At 54.0% G+C, this 26,489-nt stretch overlaps 1 protein-coding gene across 1 annotated transcript in view; it reads right to left on the bottom strand.

The window, feature by feature from the left end:
- Positions 1 to 26,284, bottom strand: part of TMEM132E (transmembrane protein 132E) — a 61,146-nt gene extending 34,862 nt beyond the window's left edge. The window contains exon 1 of the mRNA XM_086355616.1: positions 25,121 to 26,284. Coding sequence (XP_086211742.1) covers positions 25,121 to 25,187 — 67 coding nt within the window. The 5' untranslated portion in view covers positions 25,188 to 26,284. The remainder of the gene's footprint in view (positions 1 to 25,120) is intronic.
- Between the last annotated feature and the right edge of the window lie 205 nt (positions 26,285 to 26,489).

Here is a 26,489-nt window from a genome sequence, read left to right as displayed (position 1 = left end):
CTGCTGGAGAATGGATAGGCTACTCGCTCCAGTATTCTTGGGCTTCCCTTGTGGCTCAGCTGGTAAAGAATCCACCTGCAATGTGGGAGACCTGGATTTGATCCCTGGGTTGGGAAGGTCCCCTGGAGAAGGGAAAGGCTACCCCACTCTAATATTCTGGCCTGGAGAATTCCATGGACTGTATAGTCCATGGGGTTGCAAAGAGTCGGACATGACTGAGTGACTTTCACTTTCACTAAAGCAGCACAATTGACCAGACCCAAGGCCAGGCGCGGGGAGGGGGGGAGAGGGAGAGACCGGGGGTGACAGGCGAGTGTCCCACTTTGATGTTTAGATGGAAGGAGGGCAGCTCCACTGGGTGAGACGGGGGAACAGCAGGGGGACCAGGCCTGGGGAAGCCATGGGAACACAAAGGAGATGGTGGATGGGGCCAGGCCTGGCACTTGGGGCTCTGAGCATGGCTGAGATGCCACAGGGCAGGGCTGCCCACAGAGGCCCATGGCTGAGAGTGGTGGGCATTGAAGAGGAGCTGCACTGGGGCTGAGAAGGCAGGGTCAGAGGGCACGGAGACACTCAGAGGGAAGAGCTGGCCAGAGGAGGAGCATGCTACAGACCACACCAGGGAAGGACTGGCCCCTGAGGGCTCCCTCCGGGGTCCTGGCCAAGGTCCGCTCAGCATCACCACCTGTGTCATCCACTGCGTGTCCTGTCCACTCTATACCCACGCAGGGGCAGGCGGGGCTGGACGCATCCCCGTTTCCCATGGTACCCGGCATGACATGGTTGTTCAGTTGCTCAGTCGTGTCTGACTCTGTGACCCCGTGGACTGCAGCACACCAGGCTTCCCTGTCCTTCATCATCTCCCAGAGCTTGCTCAAATTCATGTCTTGAGTTGGTGATGCCATCCAACCATCTCATCCTCTGTTGTCCCCTTCTCTTCCTGGAGGAAGGAAAACAGCCTCAGGGTGTTTTCTAATGAGTCAGCTCTTCGCATCGGGTGGCCAAAGTATTGGAGCTTCAGCTTCAGCATCAGTCCTTCCAGTGAATATTCAGGACTGATTTCCTTTAGGATTGACTGGTTTGATCTCCTTGCAGTCCAAGGGACTCTCGAGAGTCTTCTCTAACACCACAGTTCAAAAGCATCAGTTCTTCAGCACTCAGCTTTCTTTATAGTCCAACTCTCACATCCAGACATGACTACTGGAAAAACCATAGCCTTGACTAGATGGACCTTTGTTGACAAAGTAATGTTTCTGTTTTTTAATCTGCTGTCTATGTTGGTCATAGCTTTTCTTCCAAGGAGCAAGTGTTTTTTAACTTCATGATTACAGTCACCATATGCAGTGATTTTGGAGCCCCCCAAAATAAAGTCTGTCACTGTTTTCATTGTTTCTCCATCTATTTGCCATGAAGTGATGGGACCAGATGCCATGATCTTAGTTTTCTGAATGTTGAGTTTTAAGCCAGCTTTTTCACTCTCCTCTTTCACTTTTATTAAGAGGCTCTTTAGTTCCTCTTCACTTTCTGCCATAAGGGTGGGGTCATCTGCATGTCTGAGATTATCGATATTTCTCCCGACAATGTGGATTCCAGTTTGTGTTTCATCCAGCCCAAAATTTCACATGATGTACTTACTCTGCATTTAAGTTAAATAAGCAGGGTGACAATATACAGCCTTGACATACTCCTTTCTCAATTTGAAACCAGTCCATTGTGGCATGGCGTGGAGGCTTATGAAATATGATCAAGAGAGCAACACTTGGCTGAGCCTTGGGGTCATCAGCTGGCCTCCAGGGAGCACCTCTGTATGGTGTGACCTCAGACAGGCTGTGTACCACTGGGCCTCAGTCTCCCCACCAGTAATAATAGGAGGGGGTTCCCTGAAAACCCATCCAGCCCTGATGACCTCTGCCCTCGGGCTCTGAGTGGTCTTTCACCCTGCAGCCTCTTTCCGTGGTGGCCCCTGTACCCATCGGCTGGGGACTCTGAGTTCACACACGTTTGAGATGCAGCACTGGCTTATCCTCAAAGGGAATAAACCAGGAGACAATAAACAGGAGGGAACGGTCTCCTCCATTTGTCACCATCCTGCACCCTGACCCTCCCCCATCCCACTATCAGCCAAGATGCAGCCACAGAGATGAATTAATCTAAGAAATTAACCCTCGGAAACTATTTCTGGGCCCTGCACAGACCATCCGGTCCATCTCCATCACATGCAAGCCAGGCCTCGGCCAGGGGGACGTATCTTGCAGAAGGACCCCCCTCCCTGGGAGACAGTTCTCCCACTCTGCCTCCTGTAGCTGCTGCTGGTGTTTTGCACCAGCATTTCCAGGAACATCTCCTGAGAGGTGGTTCTTTTCTCTCTGCGGACAGTCGGATAACTTCCATCCCGCTTAGACCTGCTTCCCCACCTTCTGCCCTTGATGTACATGATTCTGGTCGCAAGATGGGTTAAAGGCAGCCAACTGGCAGGGTCTGAAAGGGCAGCTTAGCTAATTCCATAGTGGACGCTGGCCCTGCTGGTGCATGGTTCCCAGACTCTCTTCCCCAGATGACCTCCTCAGGAACCACTTCCTGGGTCATGCTGTCCCTCTGCAATGAGAGTTAGGTTCTAACTGGTTCCATGGGGCTGAAACTTGAACTCAGCCTCCTGAAGAGGACACTGGAAAGCTCTGGATCTTCTTCATCCCTGCCGGTCTCCCGAGGTGACACGTGTCCCCCCTGCTCACACCTGTTGGGAATGGACATAGAGAGGGAACACTTCACTTCCCAGCCAGTGGTTCCCAAACTGCGTTCCTGGGAACCCCTCTGGGGGCCCACAGACAGAGCACCTGGAGGTGATCACGGGGCCCAAATGACGCAGGGAGAGGAGGACTGGCCCAGGGCACAGAGTGCTGGGTTCAGATCCTTTCTCGTCCCCTAACCTAGAGACACTTCCTCCCCGGAGGACCCTCAATTGCTCATCTGCCTGAGGAGGATTAACCCTGCCTGACCTGCCTTATAGGGCGGTTGCAGGGAGGAGAGCTGTGGAGTCTCCTGGGCAGTGTCATGGGAGGGGTCACAGGTTCAGAAATGTCCCTGAACCTAGGGCTTTGGGACAGGAAGGGGGAGAGAGGCAGCCCTGTAGCCAGGGCACTGCCCCCTCATTCCCTCCTTTCCTCCTCGGAGGCCCCAGAGGGGACAGAGCCATTACAGAGGAGGGACTTCAAGTCGACAAAGACAAATTGGCTTAATTGACCCAAATTAGCAGCAGGGACACCGCGATGGCCCAGCTGCCGGTACATTTAATCATTGTCACCCTGTGTGGTCAGGGCCGGCCCCCTCCCCCAAGGCCATTAGGGTCATCTCCCCTAATGAAAGCCGCCTCTCTGGAGTGTCCTCTGTCAGCAGGAAGTAGGGCTGCGACTTTGAGGACAAAGACAGCCTTAGTGGCCAGGGGTCGGCGCGCCCTGCAGTGCGGAGCCTGGCTTCAGGAGAGACAGCCTGATCTGAGACGGGGCAGCCCCAGGAGCTGGGGCTTCTTCCGAAGCCCCTCATTCTGAGCTCCACGGCCACCCCTTGGAGCAAGAGGGCTCCGCTGGGGCTGGCTGACCAGCACGCCTTCTCTGAGATGCTGCCCAACGCATGCTCCCTACGGAGGCTCACTGACAGGCAGGTGGCCCAGGCCTCTTGACAGGCTTTGCTTCTCTCTTTCCACTTTCCACCATGACGGCTGGGGTGATGCTGGGGCGATGATCAAACTGGAGTCTCCTGCAAACCCTTAGAAGGTTTCTAGCTGGAGCCCTCCTTGGCCTCTGGTGACACTGTCACCAGAATCACTTTTGGCTGTTACTGCCGAAGTCCCACACCAAGACAAGGCTGGCAGGACACTCTTCCCCCCTCCCCCAACCCCCTCCTGGTGTCTACCTGCTGCTTGGTGGGGACTGTCCCTCCTCCCTTCCCTTCCCTTCCCGCAGCACCCACTGGGAACTGGGCCTGGGCTCAGCTGGTCCTGTGACCGGGTCACTGGTCTTGAGACCTCAGGGCCTCCAGCTCATAGCTGCCCCTCTCCACCTGCACCTGTCTTTCTCTTGCTGGGAATCTCTGATCTGCCAGGACTGTCCTTGCATCGCTGACAGAGGCTGTGTGGCAAGTACCCCAACACTCTGTGCACTCCACAGATCCTTCCTGGGCCCCTACTCTAACCCCTGCCCCTCCCTTCCACAGGTCTGCCTTCCCTTAAGGACCAACCCTTCCCTGGCTCTTCCCTCATGCTTCTCTCCCCAGCCATTATTCAGGCCCACCTCCCTCCGACCATATTCCTCTCTTCATCTCCATAAACACTGTTGGGTTCAATCTGGGTGCCGGTATTACAAAGCACAGACCCCCAAGGGTGGAGTCCATGCTTGGCTCAATGAGGCCAGAACATTCTCTTTCTCCCCCTCTCTCCAACTTGTCCATGGGCCACTTGAAAATTGGCTGTTAGAACTTGGAAACACAATTCCACCCTTTTCTCTATAGAGATAATATTATCAATAGCAGCTACCTCCCAGGGCAGCCCACCAAAAAGCTGTTACTTATCATCCATCCCATAAATATTTATGGAGCATCTACTATGGGTTATCATGAGACTGAACAGTGGTTCTACACTGGGACAGAGGACTAAGTGAGGGAGAGAAAGGGAAGGAGAGAGAAAGAAGCTTCCCTGCAAATCATTTAAAAATAGGACAAGTCCAATCATCAACACCTTTTCCACATGCCTCCTCCTTCCCAGGGCCCCTCTCCTCTGGGGCTTCCTAGTCTCCCCTCCCCAATGGAACCCCCAGCACTGGGATGGCCCCTCTAGGATCATCCCAGTTTCAGGGAGCTTTATGAAATGCAGGTTCCCAAGCTCCTCCCCAGCCAAATTAATCCAGAATTTCTGGTGGGTCCTGAGAGGGGACTCCTACTATTTCCACCCCCTCTACCACATTTAGAGAGTCTTGCTCTCGTTGTTGCTGTTGTTCAGTCGCCAAGTCATGCCTGGCAATTTGCGACCCCATGAACTGCAGCACGCCAGGCTTCCCTGTTCTTTACCAGCTCCCGGAGTTTGCCCAAGTTCATGTCCTTTGGAACAGTTCTCAAAGTCTCATATTTAGGGAGAAAAAAACCCCTGAATAACTTGCTAATACAGAGCTTTTTTTTGAAACAGACTTTAGGATTTTTTTTAAATTAATTAATTAGGCTATGCTGGGTCTTAGTTTTGGCACTCAGGTTCTTTGATCTTCGTTGCGGCATGTGACCTTTAGTTGAGACATGTGGGATCTAGTTCCCTGACTAGGGAACAAACCCGGGCCCCCTGCATTGGGAGTGCAGAGTCTTAGCCACTGGACCACCTGGGAAGTCCCTAGGCTTTAGTTTTTAGACCAGTTTTAAGTTCACAGCAAAACCAAGTGGAAGGGAAGTCCGTATACCCTCTGCCCCTACACTTGTTCAGCTCTAGTAGCGAGCCTCAATCATGGCTTCCCTTTAGAATCACCTGGGAGACCAGACTGCACCCCAGACTAGTGAATCCAGAATCTCTGGGGCTGGGATCCAAGGCACGTGCATTTATTAGAAAGAGAAAACCAAATATCGTATATTGACACATGTGTGTGGAATCTAGAACAGCAGTACGGAGGAACCTAGTTCCAGGGCAGGACCAGAGTGTGGACATGTTGGGGGAAGGAGAGTGGGGGATAAACTGGGAGATTAGGCTTGACATATATACGCTACCGTGTGTAAAACGGATAGCTAGTGGGAAGCCACTGTGGAGCACAGGGAGCTCAGCTCAGTGCTCTGTGATGACACAGAGTGGGGATGGGGGTGTGTGAGGGAGGCCCAGAGGGAGGGGAATATGTATACACATAGCTGATTCACTTTGTTGTACAGCGGAAACTAACACAACTTTATAAAGCAACTATGAAAAAGTGAAAGTGTTAGTTGCTTAGTTGTGTCTGACTCTTTGCGACGCTTTTTGACTGTAGCCCGCCAGGCTCCTTGGCTCCTCCGTCCATGGAATTCTCCAGGCAAGAATATTGGAGTGGGTTGCCATTCCCTTCTCCAGGAGGTCTTCCTGACCCAGGGATCAAATCCGGTCTCCTGCATTGCAGGAGGATTCTTTGCCCTCTGAGCCACCAGAGTAAGCCCAAAGCAACTATACTCCAGTAAAAAGCAACACCTGACTGTGTAGGCAACCCTGAGAATCACTGCTTGGGTTGTTCTATTTTTCACAGAAGCTTTCCCTTCCCTACCCCTGCATCCACAGATGACCAAAACTCATCCCTGCCCTCTCTCCCTACTCCCCTCCACCTCTCTGTTTCTCCTTGGGACTCAGGTCCGTGCCTCCACGATGACACTATTTCCATCTGCTGGGACCTGGGATGGCAGGTCCACACTTCGGTCAATGCCGTGTGTTTCAGTGTGGTTACCAGAGGCTGGGGGCCCAAGGCTGTGCTCCAGCAGCAGAGGCTGGACTGGATTGCTCTGAAGCTCTTCCCACAGGGTGGGGTGGTCAGGAGTTCTATAGGTCACCCCGTGGAAACCCTCAATTGCTGGGCCAGGGCCGGGTCCCAGCCTGGGTCCCACAGGCTCACGCTGAGCATGGGCTTCCATCCTCAGGTGGCTGGAAGGTGATTTCACATTTGTAACAATTACTCACTTAATTGGGTTCCAATTAAATCAGAGAGGGAGTGGAGGGCTGTGTCTGTTCCCCCACCTTCCTCCTTCTGCACATCAAAGAGAGTGCAGGGAGGATGACAATGGGGCTTCGTGAATCTGGAACAGTCCTGCCTTCTTTTGGGGTGGGCGGGGCTCTCCTGGGCTGGGGCCCCCTGCCCCTTGCTGAGCGACTCTCACGCCTGCATTTCTAACTGGTTGCTGGACTCATTCAACGGTCCTAGTGGGTGCTGGGTGCTCAGGCAAGAGCCGATTCTTCTTATGCGCTCCCTGCCCTTCGAACTGAGTAGGGTCCTAAAGAATCGGTGGCCAAAGTGAAGGGACCTCCGCCCATCAAGCAGCACCATCCAGATTCCTTCAATGGCAGAGCATCAGGGCCCCAGGGACAGGTTACAGATAGGCTCACCGCGGGTCTCCAGGGCTGCCACCGGGTGACAGCGTGGGACAGATAACAGGGAGACACTGCTGCTCTCCATCCAACCAGCGGCTCTGCTCTCATCTACATTATATACCACCTATACTCTACATAATAGGTGCATGCTGTGCTAAGTCGCTTCAGTCGTGTTCAACAACCCTTTGTGATCCTGTGGACTGCAGCCCTCCAGGCTTCTCTGTCCATGGGATTTTCCAGGCAAGAATACTGAAGTGGGTTGCTATGCCCTCCTCCAGGGAATCTTCCCGACCCAGGGATTGAACCTGAGTCTCCTGAGTCTCCTGCGTTGCAGGTGGATTCTTTACTGCTGAGCCACCTGGGAAGCCCAATATGTTGTATAGTATAATGTATTATATGTTATATGTACTCTGCATTTTTCTGGTTAAAAAAAAAAAGAAAATCAATGATTGAGTGCCATCCTATCACATCTCAGAAAAGGAAACAGACCCAGAAAGTGGAAGGGACTTGCTCATGTCCACACACCACCACCATTCTAGAGGTTAGGCTGCTTGGATCAAGGTCTGTTGGCCCTGATCTCACTCCCTAGTGGCCAGGAGATGGTGGCACTCCAGGGGCAGGAAGTGAGATGGGGATCAGATGGAAGGGTGAGCCAGGCTGGGGTCTTGTAGGAAGCACCTACCTCCCACCTCTGGCCTCTGCCCTCCAAGAGGGACCCCTCTCTGGTCCACCCTGGAAAGAGGCCAGGAGGTCATGGGTGGTGACCAGGGGCTGAGGCTGGACTCATGTCCAAGGGGCCCTTTGGCTGGATGCCCTACTCCATGGAGAACCAGGTCATGTCTGGGGGCTTTGGTCATAGGAGCACCTCAAAGGGGCCACATCTACAGAAGGACATATGTCTGATCAACCTTTGGAACAGAGCAAGTATTAAAGAAAGCTTTGTAGAATGAAGGAAGGAAGGAAGGAAGGAATAAACAAAGCAGATCTCAGTCTAGAAAGCAAAACCTAGATTTCTAATCCAGGATGAAAGAAATGAGGCCCTGTTAGGGAGCAGGTTGCAGAACCAGGAAAGTTAGAGTCAGAGGAGCTGCTGAATGCCCCCCGCAGCCCTGCCCAGAGAGAATCCCCTGGCACGCACAGTCTCTCCTGGGGAAGCCCCTAGTCTGATGAGAGAGGCACGGCATTCTCTGGAGGTGCCCCAGAGTGATGATGGAACCCAGCTGTCTCCTGGGAGAGTCTGCAGTCTGGTGGGGGTGAGGGAAAGGATGGGAAAGATGCTGCTGCTTGGGGGGAGCTCCCCGTCTAATGAGAGACACACGTGGGCAGCCTCCTGCCTGAGGGAGGAGGCGAGGCTGGGGCTCAGAGGCCATGCACCCCTTCCTGGGTTTGGAGCGGAGGAGCATGCATCTGGGTGCCTGGCAGCAAGGTGCTGGGAGCTGCGGCCAGGCAGGAGGGGAGCCATCAACATTCCGGTCAGGCAGCCAGTGGCTGAGTTATTATTATTTCTTTTTTTTTTTTTGAGCTACTTAGAGCAATTTACAGAAATCATTTAGGGGCCGTTTAGGGAGAAGAGAAAAGATGAAGACTTTTAAAGGCAGGGCCTGGGGATGGCTTTATGCAGATGGGCTTTGCAGGGATATGGAGAAGGAAGGAGAGTCTGGATTCTTAAAGGTGTGGGAAGGAGGGGAGGACTCCGGTCTGATAAATTTGGCTGGGAGCACCCCCCTGCCCCCGCCCCAGGCAGCAGCCAGGGACTGAGAAAAAGGGATGGGTGGGGAGGGTGCCTTGAGCAGAAATGGCTGAAATGCAGGAGGAGGTGAGAAGGGTCATGGGTGGGTGAGCCAGGCGCTCTGCCTCAGCTTCCTCTTCTGTAATCAGGACACCTGCAGGTGTGAACGAACCACACGGGGACCAAGCTGAATGGGTGTGTCACTTCTAGGATATTGGGGCCCAGAGGAGGGGCCCTGGGACCTAGAGCTGCAGACTCAGGAGATTAGGGCCCAGGGGGAGTGGGAGTCACCGTCTCTCCACCTCCTCTCTTCTGGGACCCGAGCCCACCACTTCACCTCTCGAAGTCTCAGTTTCCTCATCCATCCACATGACTGGCATGTCAACCTCACAGGTGAGGCTTACCTGTGATAAGGTCGTAAAGTGTAGCCATTTTTTCAACTGCCAGTGGCTCCAGGAGCCTTGGTCATGGTGGAAAACAGGGGGAAACTTCAGAGTTGAGGACCTGACTTTCAAATACCCGCTCCTTGAGCCCACTCCCAAGATGGAGAACTCACACTTCTAGGGCTAGACTAGGACAAAACTGGCCTTTCCCGAGCCGGGATCAGAGGCCTGATGGGGATGCCTGGGGAATTCAGGGGTGTGGGTACGTGTGTGTGTCCACACGCACGTGATGTGGAAGACGAGTGGGGATCCTAGGGAGGGAAACAGAGGGAAAATGAGAAAACCGGCCATACATTTATCAAAGTCTTCCCCGCAGTTTATATTCAGGCTGTTTGTGACGTGATCATTGGAGACGGAATCTGGTTACGCCATGTAAACAGCATGCCGGCTGGCTCATCCCTTGGAAACGCTCCTGGGGAAGCTGAAGGTAGGGGGAGTGGTGGGGCGCTCAGATCTGTGACCAATCAGTTTCCTCTAACTGTGGCTGGCCATGCTGACTCCCCCTCAACCTCAAACACCCTCATGTAAAACCTCTGAAGACACAACAGCAAGCCCACTGGCCTGGGAGAAGAGACCTGGGCCTCAGGTCTGGCTCTGCCACTTCTGACTGCTGTGTGTGCTGGGCTAAGATCGGTCCCCTCTCTGGACCTTAGTCTCCCCATCTTCCAAATAGGAGTGTTTCCAGGACAAGAGATGCCGGGAGCGCCCATCTATCTCCCCTGACTTTTAGTATCTCCCCCTCACTGAGCGGCCCCTCTGTGCCACAGTCTAGAGAGGATTTCAGGGTGCAAACCAGCTTCCAGTGCATACAACAGGTGCTGATGGAGGGCCAGCTGCACTCAGGCACTGCCCACGGAGTTTCACACGCTCTCTTCCCTTTGGCCAGTACTTCAGCAGGGAGGGGACTGATAGCAACTCCTGTCTATCCAGCCTCTAGGCAGTGCTGGGCACTCTACACACATCGGCTCACTGAAGCCCCATGATCTGAGATGCAGGTGGTATTTGCTATTCTCCCACTTTACAGATAAGAAACCTGAGGCTTAGGGAACAGAAGTAACTCCCTCCGGGTTGGTGGCAGAGTAGGGGTTCCTGGCTGCCATGCTGCGGACTTTTCACTGCTGTAGCAGGTGGGCAAAGGTCACCCCTTGTGGCTGCTGGAACTCATCACACCAGATCACAGAGATTTTGGCACTGGTTGCATTCTCTGAAGTCCAGGTTAGCCAGTCTCTGGTTGCCTTCACCTCTGCCCCCCTGCACTGAAGTTATCTGCATCCTCTACCCACATCAGCCGGTAACCATATCTTCTTGCCACGTGACTGGTATTTGTCACAGTGCTTGGCCTGGAGCAGATATTCAAAACCCCACACTGAAGCAACCTGTACCTACTTTTTATTGAGCACGTACTACAAGCCAGGCTCCGCTCCAAGCACACTCCATGAATTAATTATTTGTTCATTACTACAACCCTATGAGGAAGGAACTCTTATTATCCCACTTTATAGGTGTGGAAACTAAGCCATGGCATTGTGAAGTCATTTTCCCAAGACCTCAAAGCCAGGACATGGCAGCTGAATGTTTGAATGAAGGCAGGCAGGTTGGGGGGCTTCCCAGGTGGCGCTAGTGATAAAGAATTTGTCTGCAATGCAGAAGACACACGAGATGTGGGTTTGATCCCTGGGTCAGGAAGATACCCTGTAGTAGGGAATGGCAACCCACTCCAGTATTCTTGCCTGGAAAATTCCATGGATAGAGAGGAGCCTGGCGGGCTTCAGTCCGTGGGATCCCAAAGTGTTGGACATGACTGAGTGACTGAGCACAAGAAGGCGGGAAGAAATAAACATCACCCCTCTGGTCCCTGTCATCCACTCGGTACCCAGATGTTTCTTCCTGGTGGTGCCCTGGGAAGAAACACTGAGAGAAGGGGAAGGAGCAACCTTTCTGTTCATTCATTCCACACAATAGATGCTGAGTATCTCCTCTGGGTGAGGCGCCAGTCCAGGTGTTGGGAGTACAGCTGTGAACAGATGTTGCCCTGTTCTTGGGGGCTTCCATTCCAAGGGGAGTGGGTGTCAGTTATGAACAAACAGAGACATAACTGTATAGTTTGTCAGAAGGAGGAAGATAGAGCAGGGTCGGGGCAGAGGAAGGGGTGGGCAGGGCTGTTTTAAGTAGAGGGTGGCCGGGGAGAGCCGTTCTGGTAAGATGCACTCGAGCACACACCTGAAAGAGGGAGGGGGTGGTGAGTCATGCTTCTGTGGGGCAAAAGGTCAGGCGGAGGGGTAGCAAGGACCTGAGGCTTGGTGCCTGGCATGGGTATGGACTGCAGAAGGGACAGTGCAGCTGGAGCTGAGTGGGGGAGAGGAAGATACGGTCAGAGAGGCATTGTTGGGAAAAGGGACAATCAAGTGGCCTTGTCCGCCCCGAAAGACTCAAGCTCTCACTCTCAGTGAGCTCAAGGGTTCTGAGCAGGACGTGACTTGATCAGACCTATACAGGTCTACAGAATCTCCCAGTAGAAGGGGAAGGAGCTGAGAGCTGCTGCCTGCCTGAATCGGAGCCCCCAAGGCCAGCAGGCACCATGCCAGGGCTGGGGAGGAGCTGAGTGAGCTCCAGGCTGGACAGGGAATCTCTGAGAAGGACCGCAGAGAGTCCCCAGGGCTCACAGGTCCCCAGAGCACTGAATCCTCGCCCCAGAAATTACTTCTCAAGGGAGAGAAGGTGGTAGGGCCCTTGGGGATCACCCAGGCCTGCACCTTCCAGGATGGCGGCCACTTGCCATGTGTGGCTACTGAGCAGCTGAAACGGGGCCAGTTTGGAATTGCGATGAGCTGCTGATAGTGTAAAAGGCATGGGGGATTTCAAAGATGTAACACAAAGGGAAAAAAAATGAATGTAAAAATCTTTGCATATTGAAATGATCGCCTTTTGAATATTTTGGTTGGAATATACTGTTAAAATTCATTTCACCTGTTTCTTTTTACTTTTTTATGTGATAACTAGAAAAACTGAAATTATATATGAGGCTCATGGTACATTTCTGTTGAACAGCACCGGCCCAGCATGGCAACCCTGGTCTCATGGGTAGGGAAGCTAAACTCTGAAAGGAGGAAAGGATTTGTCCAAAGGCAAGTAACTGGCTGAGAGAACACCCAAGGCAGAGGGAGAACCTGGTAGGGCGCTGGGGAGACGAGGGCCCACTGGGTGGATTGGGACATTTGAGGACTCCTAAGGGTTCCAAACAGGAAAAGGAGTACATCAAGGCTGTATATTGTCACCCTACTTATTTAACTTCTATGCAGAGTACATCATGAGAAACGCTGGGCTGGAAGAAACACAAGCTGGAATCAAGATTGCTGGGAGAAATATCAATAACCTCAGATATGCAGATGACACCACCCTTATGGCAGGAAGAGTAGATGAACTAAAAAGCCTCTTGATGAAAGAGAAAGAGGAAAGTGAAAAAGTTGGCTTAAAGCTCAACATTCAGAAAACGAAGATCATGGCATCTGGTCCCATCACTTCATGGGAAATAGATGGGGAAACAGTGGAAACAGTGTCAGACTTTATTTTTTTGGGCTCCAAAATCACTGCAGATAATGACTGCAGCCATGAAATTAAAAGACACTTACTCCTTGGAAGAAAAGTTATGACCAGCCTAGATAGCATATTGAAAAGCAGAGACATTACTTTGCCAACAAAGGTCCGTCTAGTCAAGGCTATGGTTTTTCCAGTGGTCATGTATGGATGTGAGAGTTGGACTGTGAAGAAAGCTGAGCGCCAAAGAATTGATGCTTTTGAACTGTGGTGCTGGAGAAGACCCTCAAGAGTCCCTTGGACTGCAAGGAGATCCAACCAGTCCATTCTAAAGGAGATCAGCCCTGGGTGTTCTTTGGAAGGAATGATGCTAAAGCTGAAACTCCAGTACTTTGGCCACCTCATGCTAAGAGTTGACTCACTGGAAAAGACTCTGATGCTGGGAGGGACTGGGGGCAAGAGAAAAAGAGGACGACAGAGGATGAGATGGCTGGATGGCATCACCGACTTGATGCATGTGAGTTTGAGTGAACTCCAGGAGTTGGTGATGGACAGGGAGGCCTGGCGTGCTGCGATTCATGGGGTCGCAGAGAGTTGGACACAACTGAGTGACTGAACTGAACTTAACTGAAGGGTTCATGATGAATTATAAATGGTTATAGAGACTGAGTTCTGACTATTTTCCATTGTTATTGAATAATCAATTTGTGTCCAACTCTTTGCAACCCCATGGACTGCTGCTTGCCAGGCTTCTCTGTCCTTCACTGTCTCCCAGAATTCTCTCAAATCCATGTCCATTGAGTCAGTGTTTCTATCTAACTGTCTCAGCCTTTGTCACTCGCTTCTCCTTTTGCCTTCAATCTTCCCCAGCATCAGGGTCTTTTCCAATGAGTTGGCTCTTCGCATCAGCTGTCCAAAGTACTGGAGCTTCAGGTTCAGCATTAATCCTTCTAATGAATATTCAGAGTTGATTTCCTTTAAGATTGACTGGTTGGCTCTCCTTGCAGTCCAAGGGACTCTCAAGAATCTGCTCTAGCACCACAATTTGAACGCATCAATTCTTTAGTGCTCAGCCTTCTTTATGTTCCAACACTCACATCTGTACATGACTACTGGAAAACCATAGCTTTGACTATATGGAGCTTTGTCGGCAAGGTGACGTCTCTGCTTCCAGGCCCCAACAACCATACAGGATGCTTTTGCTTTTCTTCCCATTCGCAGATGAGGAATTCGAGACTGAAAAGCAGGAGGAGTCAGCTCTGGGATCGGGGTCTCCACAAGCTTTCAGGCTGCAGGAGGCACCAGAGGAAGAAGATCAGGGGCCCCTGGGCTCTGTCAGAAACTTCTTACACCCCTAGATCTTATTTCTGGCAATGGCACCGGCTGCCTGCTGTGATGGTATACAGGCAGCTTTTACGCCCAGCTTGGGGCTGCTGTGGAGGAGATGCAAATATTGAGATGCCATAGCCTTGATGGCCAGGTACCACCTTGGCATTGCGTGGGCTGGGGCTAGCTGCGTTCCCAGGAAGGCCTCCTCCACTCAGGGAGGCAGAGGTCCCGAGAAGGCGGGGCGAGGCTTGAGACTGCTTTCCTAGGAAGGGAAGCCCTTCTGCTCTCTGGACTTCAGCTGCTAAAATAATAATAATAAACAAAAAAACTCCAACTACTAAGCCACACGCTATGGACTCCCCATTTGCCATCCAATGTTGTGCTAAGTCACTTCAGTCGTGTCTGACTCTTTGTGATCCCATGGATTGTAGCCTACCAGGCTCCTCTGTCCTTGGGATTCTCCAGGCAAGAATACTGGAGTGGGTTGCCGTTTCCTTCTCCAGGGGATTGTCCCAATCCAGAGATCAGTATCTCTTACTTTTCCTGCATTGGCAGGTGGATTCTTTACCACTCACAGTACCTGGGAAGCCCGCCATCTGGTCTTACAGAGGCAGAAACCAAGGAGTAGAAAAGAGAGGTCAGAGCTAAGAGGTAGAGCCAGCTCTCAGATCCACCTCCCTGCTTCTCAGAGTGGGCCTTCTGCCATGCGGTGGCACCTCTGATGACTTCCAGTGGTCATCCCCCATCCCAAGAGCCCTTACTCTCAGCCCCCAAGATCAGCTCCTCGAATACCTTTCTTAGCATTGCTACCATCTGCAAACTGCCCCCAGTCAAGTCACTGTTGTTTGATTTCTGCTTTGATCAAGCCACTCCCTCGCTCCACAGTGCTCCACAGCTCCCTCGTGCTCCATGGAACACAGGGTCAAAGTTCTGAGAAATCTTAAGAGATCATCCAGGTTACCCTACACTTAGCCCCCTGGCCTGCTATTCCCTCACAGGCAGCTGTGGCTCTTTCCATGCTGGACTCAGAGCTGGTAAGCCGGGGACCACTTTTGTCCTGTGTTTCTGTCTCCCTCAGGGTCTTGAACACACAATGGATGCTGATCGATTAGTCTTGAGAGGCAGGATTCCTGAGCTTGTTAAAGCCATCTGCAGTGGCATCTCCTCCCCGAAGCCTCCTCTGATTTCTCCAGCAGATTCACGATTTCTCCCTTCACGGACTCTGTATCCCTTCCAGCACATCCGAGGCAGAATTTCATCACAGTCTGTGCAGAAGCGGCTCATCTCCTCAGGACACCACCTTAGAAGTTCCTCGTGGGACAGGACTTGTATTGTCTTCATTTTCACATTTTTAACACGGTGTCTGGCAGGCGCTGATAATATCAGTAACAATAATACTGAGAACTATCATTTTCGGACACTCTGTGCCAGGTGCTATTCTAAATATTTGACTTGGAATAATGACTCAATCATCACAACAGCCCTCTAAGCTGGATGTTTTTATAATCATTTTCAGATGAGGAAACAGGCATAGTGGTTAAGCAACTGGCCCAGAAATCACAAGGGGATGGACAAAGCCAGGCAGTTTGGTGTTAGAGCTCAGTACAGGGAGAGGGTGGGGGTGGAAAAAGAGAATTTTGAGCTTCAGGAGAAACCGGACAGCCGACTGCTGGCTCCAAGGGTGTCCAGCACAGGCCATGACACATATCAGGTGCTCTGTTAGTAGTAAGTGACTGTGAAGGTAACTAGATAGTCCAATTGCTGCTCAGACCCATGTGCATGGTCAGCGGGGCTGGGTGGGGAAGGGCTTCCCAGACAGGAAGGCTGCAGCCAAGTGGTGAGCCCAGTCCTTTGTGCCAAGCCAGCCTGGCCCCCACCCCTGCTTCTCATCTGACCACCCCCTCCAGTTCCAGCCCCCTTTGCCCAGCATCAGGCTTCATGGAAGGGCCTGGTGGCTGGCAGTTTTTCTCCCGCAGAGAATAGCCACAGAAAATTTGAGATCATTTCTCTGCTGTGTTGGCAGCTGAGAAAATGGCAAAATTTCCTATTCCCTATCCAAGAGTTCCTTCCTATTGGACAAAGGCCCCACATGTCTCTCTGTTCCCAGGGGAGGCAGGGCAGGGGAGAGTGTGGGTCAGCCTGGAGGCAGTTCACCGTGTTGGCTAAGAGGCGTGGGCTCCTGCAATCTCATGACAGCAGGGGGCTGGACGTGGGAGGAGGAGGTGACCAACCGAACCCCGGCAGACATGCTATGGACAAGCAGAGGGGGTCAAAGCAACAGGTGATCTGGAGTTGCCCCTGGGACTTCTCAGAGATCTGAACAGACTGGGTTTGGTTGCAGCCGCATTTTATAGACAGGAGGCCTGAGCCCACAGAATAGGCCTATGGCCGTTGCCAATTTGGCCGGATGTGTCTGGAAGCCAGCCTTGCCAATCGTTGGGTGGTCTCTGCAGCAGCCTGCCCCCTGCACACCGTGGTCCTGCCTCTGACAGGATGGCCGCAGGATGGCAGGAAAGACAGTCACAGCCAGGATGGTGAGGGGCAAGGGGTTATAAAGAGAGCAGAGGAAGGTCCCTCTCTGTGGCGCCGGGGGTGGGTTCTCCACCCCCACAGGTCTGGAGCTCTGCAAGCTTGCAGCTCCCAGCAGCTCAGGTCACTCCCACTCCAAAGCCTGCTACGGCTCCCCATTTCACTCACCAGTTCATTTTCTCCCAAGGGCCTCCCTACTCCCCTAACCTCCCGGCACCCTCCCCAGCCCACAATACCTCCCCCGTGCTCAGCCCCTCTGGCTCCTTGCTGTCTGGAATGGTACTCAGCCCTGCCCTAGGACTGGTCCAAGTGTGATATTCATGCATTCGCTTAGTTTGTTCTCTTGACTCATTCATGTCTGCTTAATGACACTTAATCAAGTAACCATTCATTTATAAATACTGCACAACCCCTTCCCACAGACTCACACACACTGGAAGCCCCAATTCCCATGCCCTACCTTTTTTCTTATTTTCCTTGGTTCTCGTTGCCTTCTAACACATCATATAATTTATTTATCATATGTATTTATTACTTGAGTTTCCCTTGTGGCTCAGCTGGTAAAGAATCGGCCTGCAATGCGGGAGACCTGGGTTCAACTCCTGGGTTGGGAAGATCCCCTGGAGAAGGGAAAGGCTACCCACTACTCCAGTATCTTGGCCTGGAGAGTGCCATGGACTGTACAGTCCATCGGGTCACAAGGAGTTGGACACGACTGAGCGACTTGCACTTTCACATTTATTTCTTACTATCTGCCTCCCTTCCACCTGCACAGGAATAAGGCTCCAGGAGTACAGGACTTTTTGCTACATTGCTATATTCATGGATTAAGACCAAGTAACTAGAACAGTAGCCACTAGCTGAATACTTGCTGAGAGACAAGGAAGAGGTCTCTGCCACATGTATTTGAGTGACTGTATGTCCATTGACTCATCTGACAAACCATTAAATGCCTACTTTATTCCTAACATCTTGATAGGCCCCAGGGGATACAGCAGCAGGCAAGTGATCCATACCTTCAAGGTCCATCCAAGTTTACAGCCAGCAGGGAGGCCAGGCAGTGCAGTTTACAAAAAAGGCAAAACGAAAGGGTGGCAGGGGATGGTGGGTCTGTGTTCAACTCAGAATCTGGTGGGCTTCCAGGAGGAAGTGTGGATACACTCGGGCCTGGAGGCTGAGTAGGAGATGGGGTGGGAGAGTGTTCTGGTCAGAGGGAACAGGATGTACAGAGGCTCTGACATAAAAAAGAATGTGACTCATTTAAAGGACTGGCAAGCTGAGTGGGGTGGGATAGGTGGGCCTCACTCAGGTACGTGGGCATGTGGCCATTGGTGCCTGTCTGGGCTGATTCCCTATATGCATGAAACAGAGGGGTAGGGGAAGAAGACCTCCATATTCAGGGTCAGAAAACCTGACGGCAAGAGCTGGTGTGGCCAGGACTCCGTTGGGCCTCAGCTTTGCCCTCTGTAAAATGGGATCATAGTTGCTGCCTTTACCTGGCGGCTGCTGGGAGAATCAAATATCGCGAAGCTAAACTCCAAAGAACTGTTGGGAGCCTCAAGCATCCAGGTGAGTGCCCGTGACCGTGTGGGCGTGCATTTGAGCGCACTGCACTGCCAGCTCCCACCGACACCGTTCTCCTGCCGTGACAAGTCTGCAGCATCATCTGTCCCAAGATGCCAAAAATACACTTGCTTCTGGCCCCGAGCCAGGCTCGTCAACAGCCTTGGAGGCTGAGGGGAAGGAGAAGGGAGGCCTGAAAAGTGGGGTCCTACAACTGCTGGGCCAACAAGGTCATCTTGTTTCTCACCATCGGACCCTCAATGTGCAGGAGGACAAAGGCCACCCTTGAGGCCTGGGGCAGTGCCCCTCCCATCAGATGGGGGCCTCTCTTGTCAGACTGGGGCCTCCCTCATCAGACTGGGGTCTCTCTGAAGATGAGAGTGTCTCCCTTGCCATAGGAGGCACTCCCTGTGGGCAGGAATCATTTCCCCTCTTCCCCCAGAATAGCAGTGAGGCTGTCACTCAATGTGACTCTGGCTGATTCTGTTTAAGGGCTGACCACCTCCAGGGTGGTGTCCCTGGGAAGGGGGTCAGGCTTAAGGGTGCCCTGGCTGCCTGTTCCCTCCCAGAGTGAGGGGCCCATCCTATAGGGTCTGATGATGTTCAGACCTGGATCCTTGGATGAGATGCCTCTGAGAACCTGGACCATTTTGAGCATCATCCTCTATCCAGGTGACTCTCCTAGCCCCAAGGATCCTAAATGGTGGGCTCAGGAAACAGACACAAACTGAGAAATTCCTCCAGCAAGCACACAGCCTGCCCACTGCCCTACAGCTTGAACGGACCAGGAAATCACACAAGAGAAGACAGTAACCAGTTGTCCACCCTCATGGGCCAAAAAAAGTGTGGGCGAGAATGAAGCAGAAAGGACTCAAGTTTGAGTAAAAGCAGAACTTTGCAAAAGCAGATAATTATCTAGATAATTTGGACAAAAAATTTTTTCTTCAATTACCTTTTTTTTTTTTTTTGCACTGAATTATTCATTCTTGCATTCATTCATTTGTGTAACAAGCATTGAATAATCCAGGTAATTGCTTCCATTTTCCACTTCATCCTGCTGGGTTGTCTGCCAGCCAGCAGGGCCTGGGGTGGAGGTGTGGGAAGGCGGAGCTGGGGAGGTGGTGGTGGATCAGAAAAGGGTGAACACAGCAGAGGAAAGGAGATAATGACTTCTGGACACTCGGCCTGTCTCCCGCGAGGCCACACCTATCTTAGGGCATCCTTTCCCACCCTGGCAGCCCTGTGATCCTCCGGAGATGGATGCGGTATCTGACAGAGCGTTGGTGCTCCCTGATACACTGCCCCATCCTTGGGGACTGCTGGAGTATGGCATCGCCAGGTGAATTGATGATAAGGAGGCCCACTTTTCATTTAAAAAGACAGAGCAGGAAAATAGAAAAAAAAAATTTTCCAAAAAACAAAAACACAACAAACCCACAACTGGTTCATTAATCTCTTATTAAAATTCTGTGCTGAGCACTGGCAAAGAAGAAGTAAAGACCTGGGGAAGGGCCAGAGAGGAAGAATCGTATCCAGTCGTTAGCATCCGTGGCTGGTCTCCAAGGATGGGAAGACCAGGGAGGTGACCAGAGGCTTCTCTGTGGCACAGCCAGTGAACTGGAAGGGGGGCAGGCTGGGCATCACCCGCTGTCACTCGGCAGAGGAGAAAAACAAGACTTGGAGGAAGAGTGACTGTTCTGTGGCAACACAGCAGGTGATGACCAAGTCCGGATTTGAAGCCCTATCTGTTGGATGCTGGGGACTCTGATTCCAGACTGCCTCGAATGTCAGAATCAGAGTCTTTTTTCTCCTCTCCCCAACTGGACTTCAAGCTCATGAAAAGGAGTTGACGACTAGGTTTTGAGCCCATCCACGTGCCCTCTGGAGTACTTGGCAAGGTTTGTTAACACTACTGGTGATTGGTTATCTTGACTGTGTGGGACCCGAGGCTAGCTTGAGGCCAGAAGTGTATCTTTGCATGAAGCCGAAGCCGCAGACAGAGGGTATGACAGAGGAGGTGGAACCTCTGCCACGGGGCCAGGAGCAGACTGCCAGTCTCGAAAGCTGGACTCCGGCACTAGTTCTGCTTCCAGAATGAACTGGCAGGATGACCTTGGCTGGTCCTTGCCTGAGTGTCCATTTCCACCTCTACATGAGGGCTGGATTGAAGCTTCTGCAATCTCTTTTAGTTTCAGGGTTGTGAATGGACATCACTGTGGGCAGGGCAACAAAGAGAGACCCCCTCCACCGGCCACTCCATCCCTCTGCCCTGGTGCCTCTCTGGGTCTCAGTCTGCAGCATCACAAGTACTTACGACTGATCTCAGGCTTGAGGGGTCTATCGGTTTCAGACAGGCCCCCACTGAGGACCTAGGAGATACCCAGGTCCCGCCCTGGTACTCCAAAGTGGCCTTACCTCCCGCAGCCAAGCATTGAGCTATCTTCAGAATGGATTCCAATAAAGCTCATTTTCTGCCACCAAGTTTATAACACATCCCCACCTACTGGTCTTAAATGTTAACAAGGCTGTGTTGTGTAGGGCTCCATGTGGCCTGGAAGATGGGTGTGTGTGTTGGGGGGCGCAGGGGAGCATCATTTCTCACTTCCAGCAGCGAGGGGGCCTCCCAAGACCAGCAGTGACCCTGTCCTCCTGCCATGTCCTTCCTGCATCTCCAAAGGAGCCCAGAGCCTGGGTGATCAGTGGGGTGGCGAGAGCACAGATACAGCCTGGAAGAGAAGCCAGGCTGGTGACCACAAAGGTGAGGACAGAGGCACTTGGGATCACGTACTCGGAGCATCACGAGACATTACCTTCACATCTGTGTTATATAACATGTCACCCCAGACATGTGTATCCTGTATATGCCACTTAAGGGGTGTGGTACAGCCCTGCCCCACCCCCTTGCTCTCTTCCTGGTGTCTCTGTCTCTTCCCTCTGCCCTCTTATGCTCCACACCCCAGAGCTCCCTTTGCATACTGTGAGAACCCCACAATAGAGTTGTCTTCCCACATCATTCATCTCTTCTGAGTGCCTACTATGTGTCAAGAACTGGAGAGTTGGGCAAAAACAAGACATGGCTCCTGCCCTAAATGCAAGTATGTGGGGATCAGGAGGGGTACACATATAAATATTACCACAAATATGCCCACACATACCCTTCACACACACACACACACACACTGCTGTTCCTGAGGAGTGCTGGGAAGGCAGCATGAGGGGCCAAAGCAGCACCAGAAAGAGACCAATTATTTCTGTTGGGGGTTTGATGCTGCTGATAAGCCAAGGAGTAATCTAGGCAAACTCCCTGGAGGAGGTGACATTTCAGTTGGGCTTTGAAGGCAAGGTAAGGATTTCTGGAGGCAAGGTATTCCAGATAGAGAGGGGCTGGTGGGTGCAAAAGCAGAAAGGCAGAAAGGTGAGAAGAATGATATCTCAAAAGAGGCACAGAGGATGAAGAGAGGACAGTACCAGAGAAGTGACGATGTAAATTGAGACATGAACAGAAAAGGCTTTGTATGTTAAGAAGGCAAAGGGTATATCCTTGATCGTACAGGCAGTGGGGAACCAGTGAGGGGTACTGAGTGGGAAGCTGACATAATCAGTCCTTGAATAGGTTAAACCACCACCATGCCTCACTAAACTCCTATCCAAGCTAAAAATGGAGCAGAAGGCCTCCCCAGAGAAGTGGCCTTCTCAGACGCCTTCTGGCAGAAGCCTTGACGGTGACAGCAGCGTAGGGACTGCCACCCCCGGGGCTGAGCTGGGCCCTGAAAGGTAGCAGGACGCTGTTCCCAGACGCCATTGGCCCAGAGTCTTGACAGACAGTGAGGATGGGAGGGATGGGCCAGAGGCCACACTGCTTGGGAAAGATGGGGAACATGAGGGAGGCAGCCCAAGGTCACCCCACTCGATGGCGCCAGAGTCAGAAACCCAGGCTATTTGGCTCCCAGTCTGGCTGTGTGGTCAGAGCCCTGCGGCCTCAGGAGCCTGCCAGGCATGAAAAACTGCAATTACACCCCCACCTCCACCCCAGCATCTTCGAAGAGCCCAGAACCCAACCAGCTTGAAATGAGACTAAATCCATGTATCCTTTTCCTGATAGAGGCATGCTTCCGGTGGGCGGGTTTTAGGTATTCCTGAAGGAGGAAGGCCCAGGGGAGATGATATTTTGGGGGGAGGAACTTCTTTGGCCTTATCCATCTGGGGGTGGTTCCCAAACTTTGAGCATCTGCTGGTACCCTCCCCTAAGGAAGCGGAGACTGAGGCATGGGATGGGGATTCAGGGAAGAAACTTGGAAAGGGAGACAGAAAACCAGGAGGGGGAACTGCCTGCTCCATGGGGGGACCCTGCTCCATCTCCTCAAATTGCTTCCTTCTGACCACCTGTCTAGGGTTTCCCTGTGGCAGTGGGAAAGAACCCGCCTGCCAAGGCAGGACGCTAGGGTTTGATCCTCGGGTTGGGAAGATGCCCTGGAGAAGGAAGTGGCAACCCACTGCAGTATTCTTTTCTTTTTTCAGCAAAATGTGTCCACGTTACATTTTTCTCTTTTTTAAAATCTATTTTTAATTGAAGGATAATTATAATATTGTGATAGTTTCTGCCATACATCAACATGGATCAGCCACAGGTATACATATATCCCCTGCCTCTTGAGCCTCGTGCCCCATCTCCCACTCCCTCCCACCCCTCTAGGTTGTCACGGAGCCCCAGTTTGAGTTCCCTGAGTCGCACAGCAAGTTTCCCCTGGCTATCTATTTTACATATGTTAGTGTGCATGTTTCCACTCCAGTATTCTTGCCTGGAGAATCCCAAGGGCAGAGGAGCCTGGCAGGCTACAGTCCATGGGGTTGCGAAGAGTCGGACATGACTTAGCGACTGGACAACAACAAATCACCTGTCCACCCAGGGCCCTGAGTGTCCCGGGCAGTGTGCTAAGCCCTGGCGGTGTGGGGGACAGAGCAGAAAAAGCCCACCGCCTGCCTGCACTACTCCAGAACTAACTGAGCACAGAGAAGACACCGATATCTAAGGAGAAGGCAAGGTAGATAGATTTACTCCAAGAGAAGCAAAGCCAGGACACGGAGGCCCTAGTGGAGCTGGGGTTTAGTAAGCAGGTGAGATTCTAGCAGGTGAGGGAGGCCAAAGGATCCTTAATAGGAGGCTCAGGGGTGAGGAGGGTGCACCGTGGGAACTATTGAGAGTGTCTGAGCTGCCTGGAGGTGGGACCCTCACTGGGCTTTTGGAAGGGAATTCTGGTAGCAAGACACAGTGGGTGGGGGCAGAACCGTGCCTAGACCCAGCCTTGAGCTGTGTTTCCTTCCTACTGCACCCCCAAATGCCCTGGGAACAGGCCACAAGCACAGCCCCTGCGGTTCCAGTGCTCAGACATCCAGAGGCCCCCCTCCCCATCTCCCCCCCCGCCCCGCAGTCTTGCACGCAGAGCCCCAGATTTCTTGTTCCCAGCTGCGTTCCCCCAGCCCATTCTTCTGATAAAGCACTGAGATTGGCTGTTCTTGGTGAAATGAACGCAAAACAGCTCCCCTACCCTGAGCCACCCCCTTCCCCTGAAGCCGGGGAGAATCAATCTACTAGTAGAGGGAAGTCAGACCGTTCCCCACCCACTCCTAGCCCCAGGACCCTAGATTCCCAGAGCCTGTTCCTGTTATTCTTTCAGGGTAAGAGAGGCCGCTGGTTAGAGACCTTGGCCGCGCTCACGGCCCGCTTGGTCATGTTCCTAGGAACCGGGTCGACGTGGGCAAAAGCTGAGTGCGGCACATGGATGGTCCTCCGCCCATGCGGAGAGCCCTCCGCCCCCTCTATCCTAGCCCCTCTCCAGGCTGGCCAGGCTCACCCCTCGGCGTGGGGCAACCAGGTCCCCCACCCCCTTGCGGGTTGGCTAAGGGTGTCCCAGCTCCGCTCGTCTCCCGTTGGGAGGGGTCGGAGCATCTCTTTCTTCATTCTTCCTCCCCACCTCCAGCTCTCTCCCTCCCTGCTTGGTCAGCGCCCCTGACCTCCTGGAGCGCCTCCAGCTTGCGTAAGGCCCGCTGCAGCCTCCTTCCGTCGGATCTGAGTTCCCACTCCGGGGTGGGGGGGTGGGTGCTGTTCCGCGACCCTCGGGCCCCCATCCGTATCCCTGCCGTCCCACTGCCAAAGCGCGCCAACCCCGGCTCCTCCCTCTCCCACCCCCTTTACCGCGGAGCCCGAGGCGAGCCTGGGGAGCAGACGCAACAGATTGCAGAACCCGAGCGAGAGAGAAAGCACGGAGCCCGCTCCCTCCGCCCGCCGCCCCGGCCTGCACCCGCGGCCCAGACCCCCGCCCTCCGGCTGGGCTCAGCCGGCCATTTAGATGCAGCTCACAGGACGGCGGGCGGGCGAGTCGCGCGGCTCCCCGGGCCCCTGTCAGTCCACTCCCCTTCTCCAACACCGCCGCAGGGAGCGAGGCAGTGGGCGGCGCGGCCCCGCACCCGGCTGCGCGCCAGTGGCGGGGTAGACACAATCCCCGCGGACCCGAGCAGCTCCCCCGGGGCCCCGCCGGTTGCCAGGTTGGGAGCGACGGGAGGGGTGGCCCGGACGCGATCCGCCGGATCCCTCGGGTCCCTTTAGATTTCCGTGGGTGGACACGCCCCCAAGACTCCCGGGTTTGGACCTTTCTTTCTAATCCGGAGAGGGTTGAAGGGATACCCCTGCACCCTCCCGTCCTTTTCCAGGGCCGGATTCGGCCCCCAGGGCGGGGCTCGCAGCCTCCGCTCCCGCCAAAGGGTTTGCGGGGGCTAGAGGTAACTCGATCTGCAGCCCGAGATGCTAAGCTGGGAGCGGCGGCTGCGAGTCCAGGGGGTGGGGGTTCGTCTTCTCCGGGCTCCTGTCTGCCGGCTCCAGCGGTACCCGCCGCATCTTCACTCCCGAGTCCGCGCCGCGACACTTACCGTGGGCGAGCAGCGCCGAGAGGCAGAGCAGGGCGGCGCCGCCGCGGCCCGGCATCCCTGGGGCCATGGCCGGCCGAGGAAGGGGCGGCAGGGGGCAGCGGTCGACGACGACTTGGTCCTAGGCTGGGCTTGGTCACATCCAACTTCAGGTGGCCGTGGGCGCCCGGCTGTCTCTGCTGAGGCTCCGGGGGCCAGGGAGTGCAATTGGGGGTACTTTGAGGGGAGGGGGCGTCCCAGGCGCCGCCGGCTACACCCTCAGAACTGGTGGGGGCGCCGCTCGGGGCGGGAGGAGCCTCTAACTCCCCCCGTCTGGTGCCCCCTGCAGGATCAGTGCGGCTAGTAGGGGGGGAGTCGCACGTGCGGGCCCCGGGCCGGGTGGCCACTAGCGTCTCGCAGCCTTGCCTAAAGCCCAGTGTCCGTTTCCCCAGCCCCGCGGCCCAGCTCGAATCCGAACTCGCTGGAGGGTGCAGATTTCCAAAGCAAGCCCCAGTTTCTTCGGCTTCGGTAGTAACCCCACATGGATAGCGCGGCTTTCTTCCTCCCGAACAGCCTGCAACAGCAGCAGCAGCTCCAGCATAAAAATCCCAGGTTAGGCGCAAATGAATAATTTCTTTCGCAAATGAAAGGGAAAATCCAAGCAACTTTAATCCATCTAGAGAAGGAAAAGTTTCCGTGCAGTGCTGAGACCGGCGGCGCGGGTCGCCACGACCCTAGACAACGCCCGCACTGAGGGCCCCGGGGTGGGCGGCCAGCGGCTGGTCCCTTCGCCGAGCTCCCTTGCTTGGCTCTCTCTCCAGTCTCGACCAGGGCCCGGGCTCCACACGGGCAGGCTCAGCGCCGCCTGCCCGGGCAGCGGCACCGCGGCTGGGGCGAGGGTGGGGCGGCCGGAACGAGCTGCCCCATGAAGATGGGGTTTGGAGAAGCTACGGAGCGGGAAGGCGGGCTACATCGCCCGAGCCCAGCCTTTCCTGCCCCGAGCGCCGACTCCAGCCTCCTGGCCGCGAGCGTAGTGGGATGGAGAGGGCTTCGGCCAGCTCGCGGCAACCCCTGGTCGCCTCCCTGTCCTCCCGGGTCTCGCTGTCTCAGCCGAGGGGCGCGCTGCTCCGCCGCGCTCCTCGCCTTCCCCGGGGGAGCCTGCACAAACCTTGAACTTTTCCGGGGTTCAGAGTCTCCGACGCCTCCTTCTCCCCGCCGCCCCCGCCCTGCCCCCGGACGCCCGAGGTCTCGGTGCAGCCGGGCATCCGCTCGTGCTCTCTCTTCCTCTCGCGGAGTCAGTTTGGGTGAGCGGAGCGCCGCGCCAGCCTGGGCTGCGGGCGGCGAGACCCGGGCGCCACGCCAGGGGCCGGGGCACCGGGCGCCGGCGCAGCCC

The sequence above is a fragment of the Bos grunniens genome, chromosome 19 (genome assembly GCF_055505025.1).
Source record: "Bos grunniens cultivar Pamir isolate PY7600 chromosome 19, Bosgru_T2T1.0, whole genome shotgun sequence".
Classification (NCBI taxonomy): domain Eukaryota; kingdom Metazoa; phylum Chordata; class Mammalia; order Artiodactyla; family Bovidae; genus Bos; species Bos grunniens.
The sequence above is the reverse complement of the archived record's forward strand: the minus strand, read 5'-3'. Positions and strand labels throughout refer to the sequence as shown.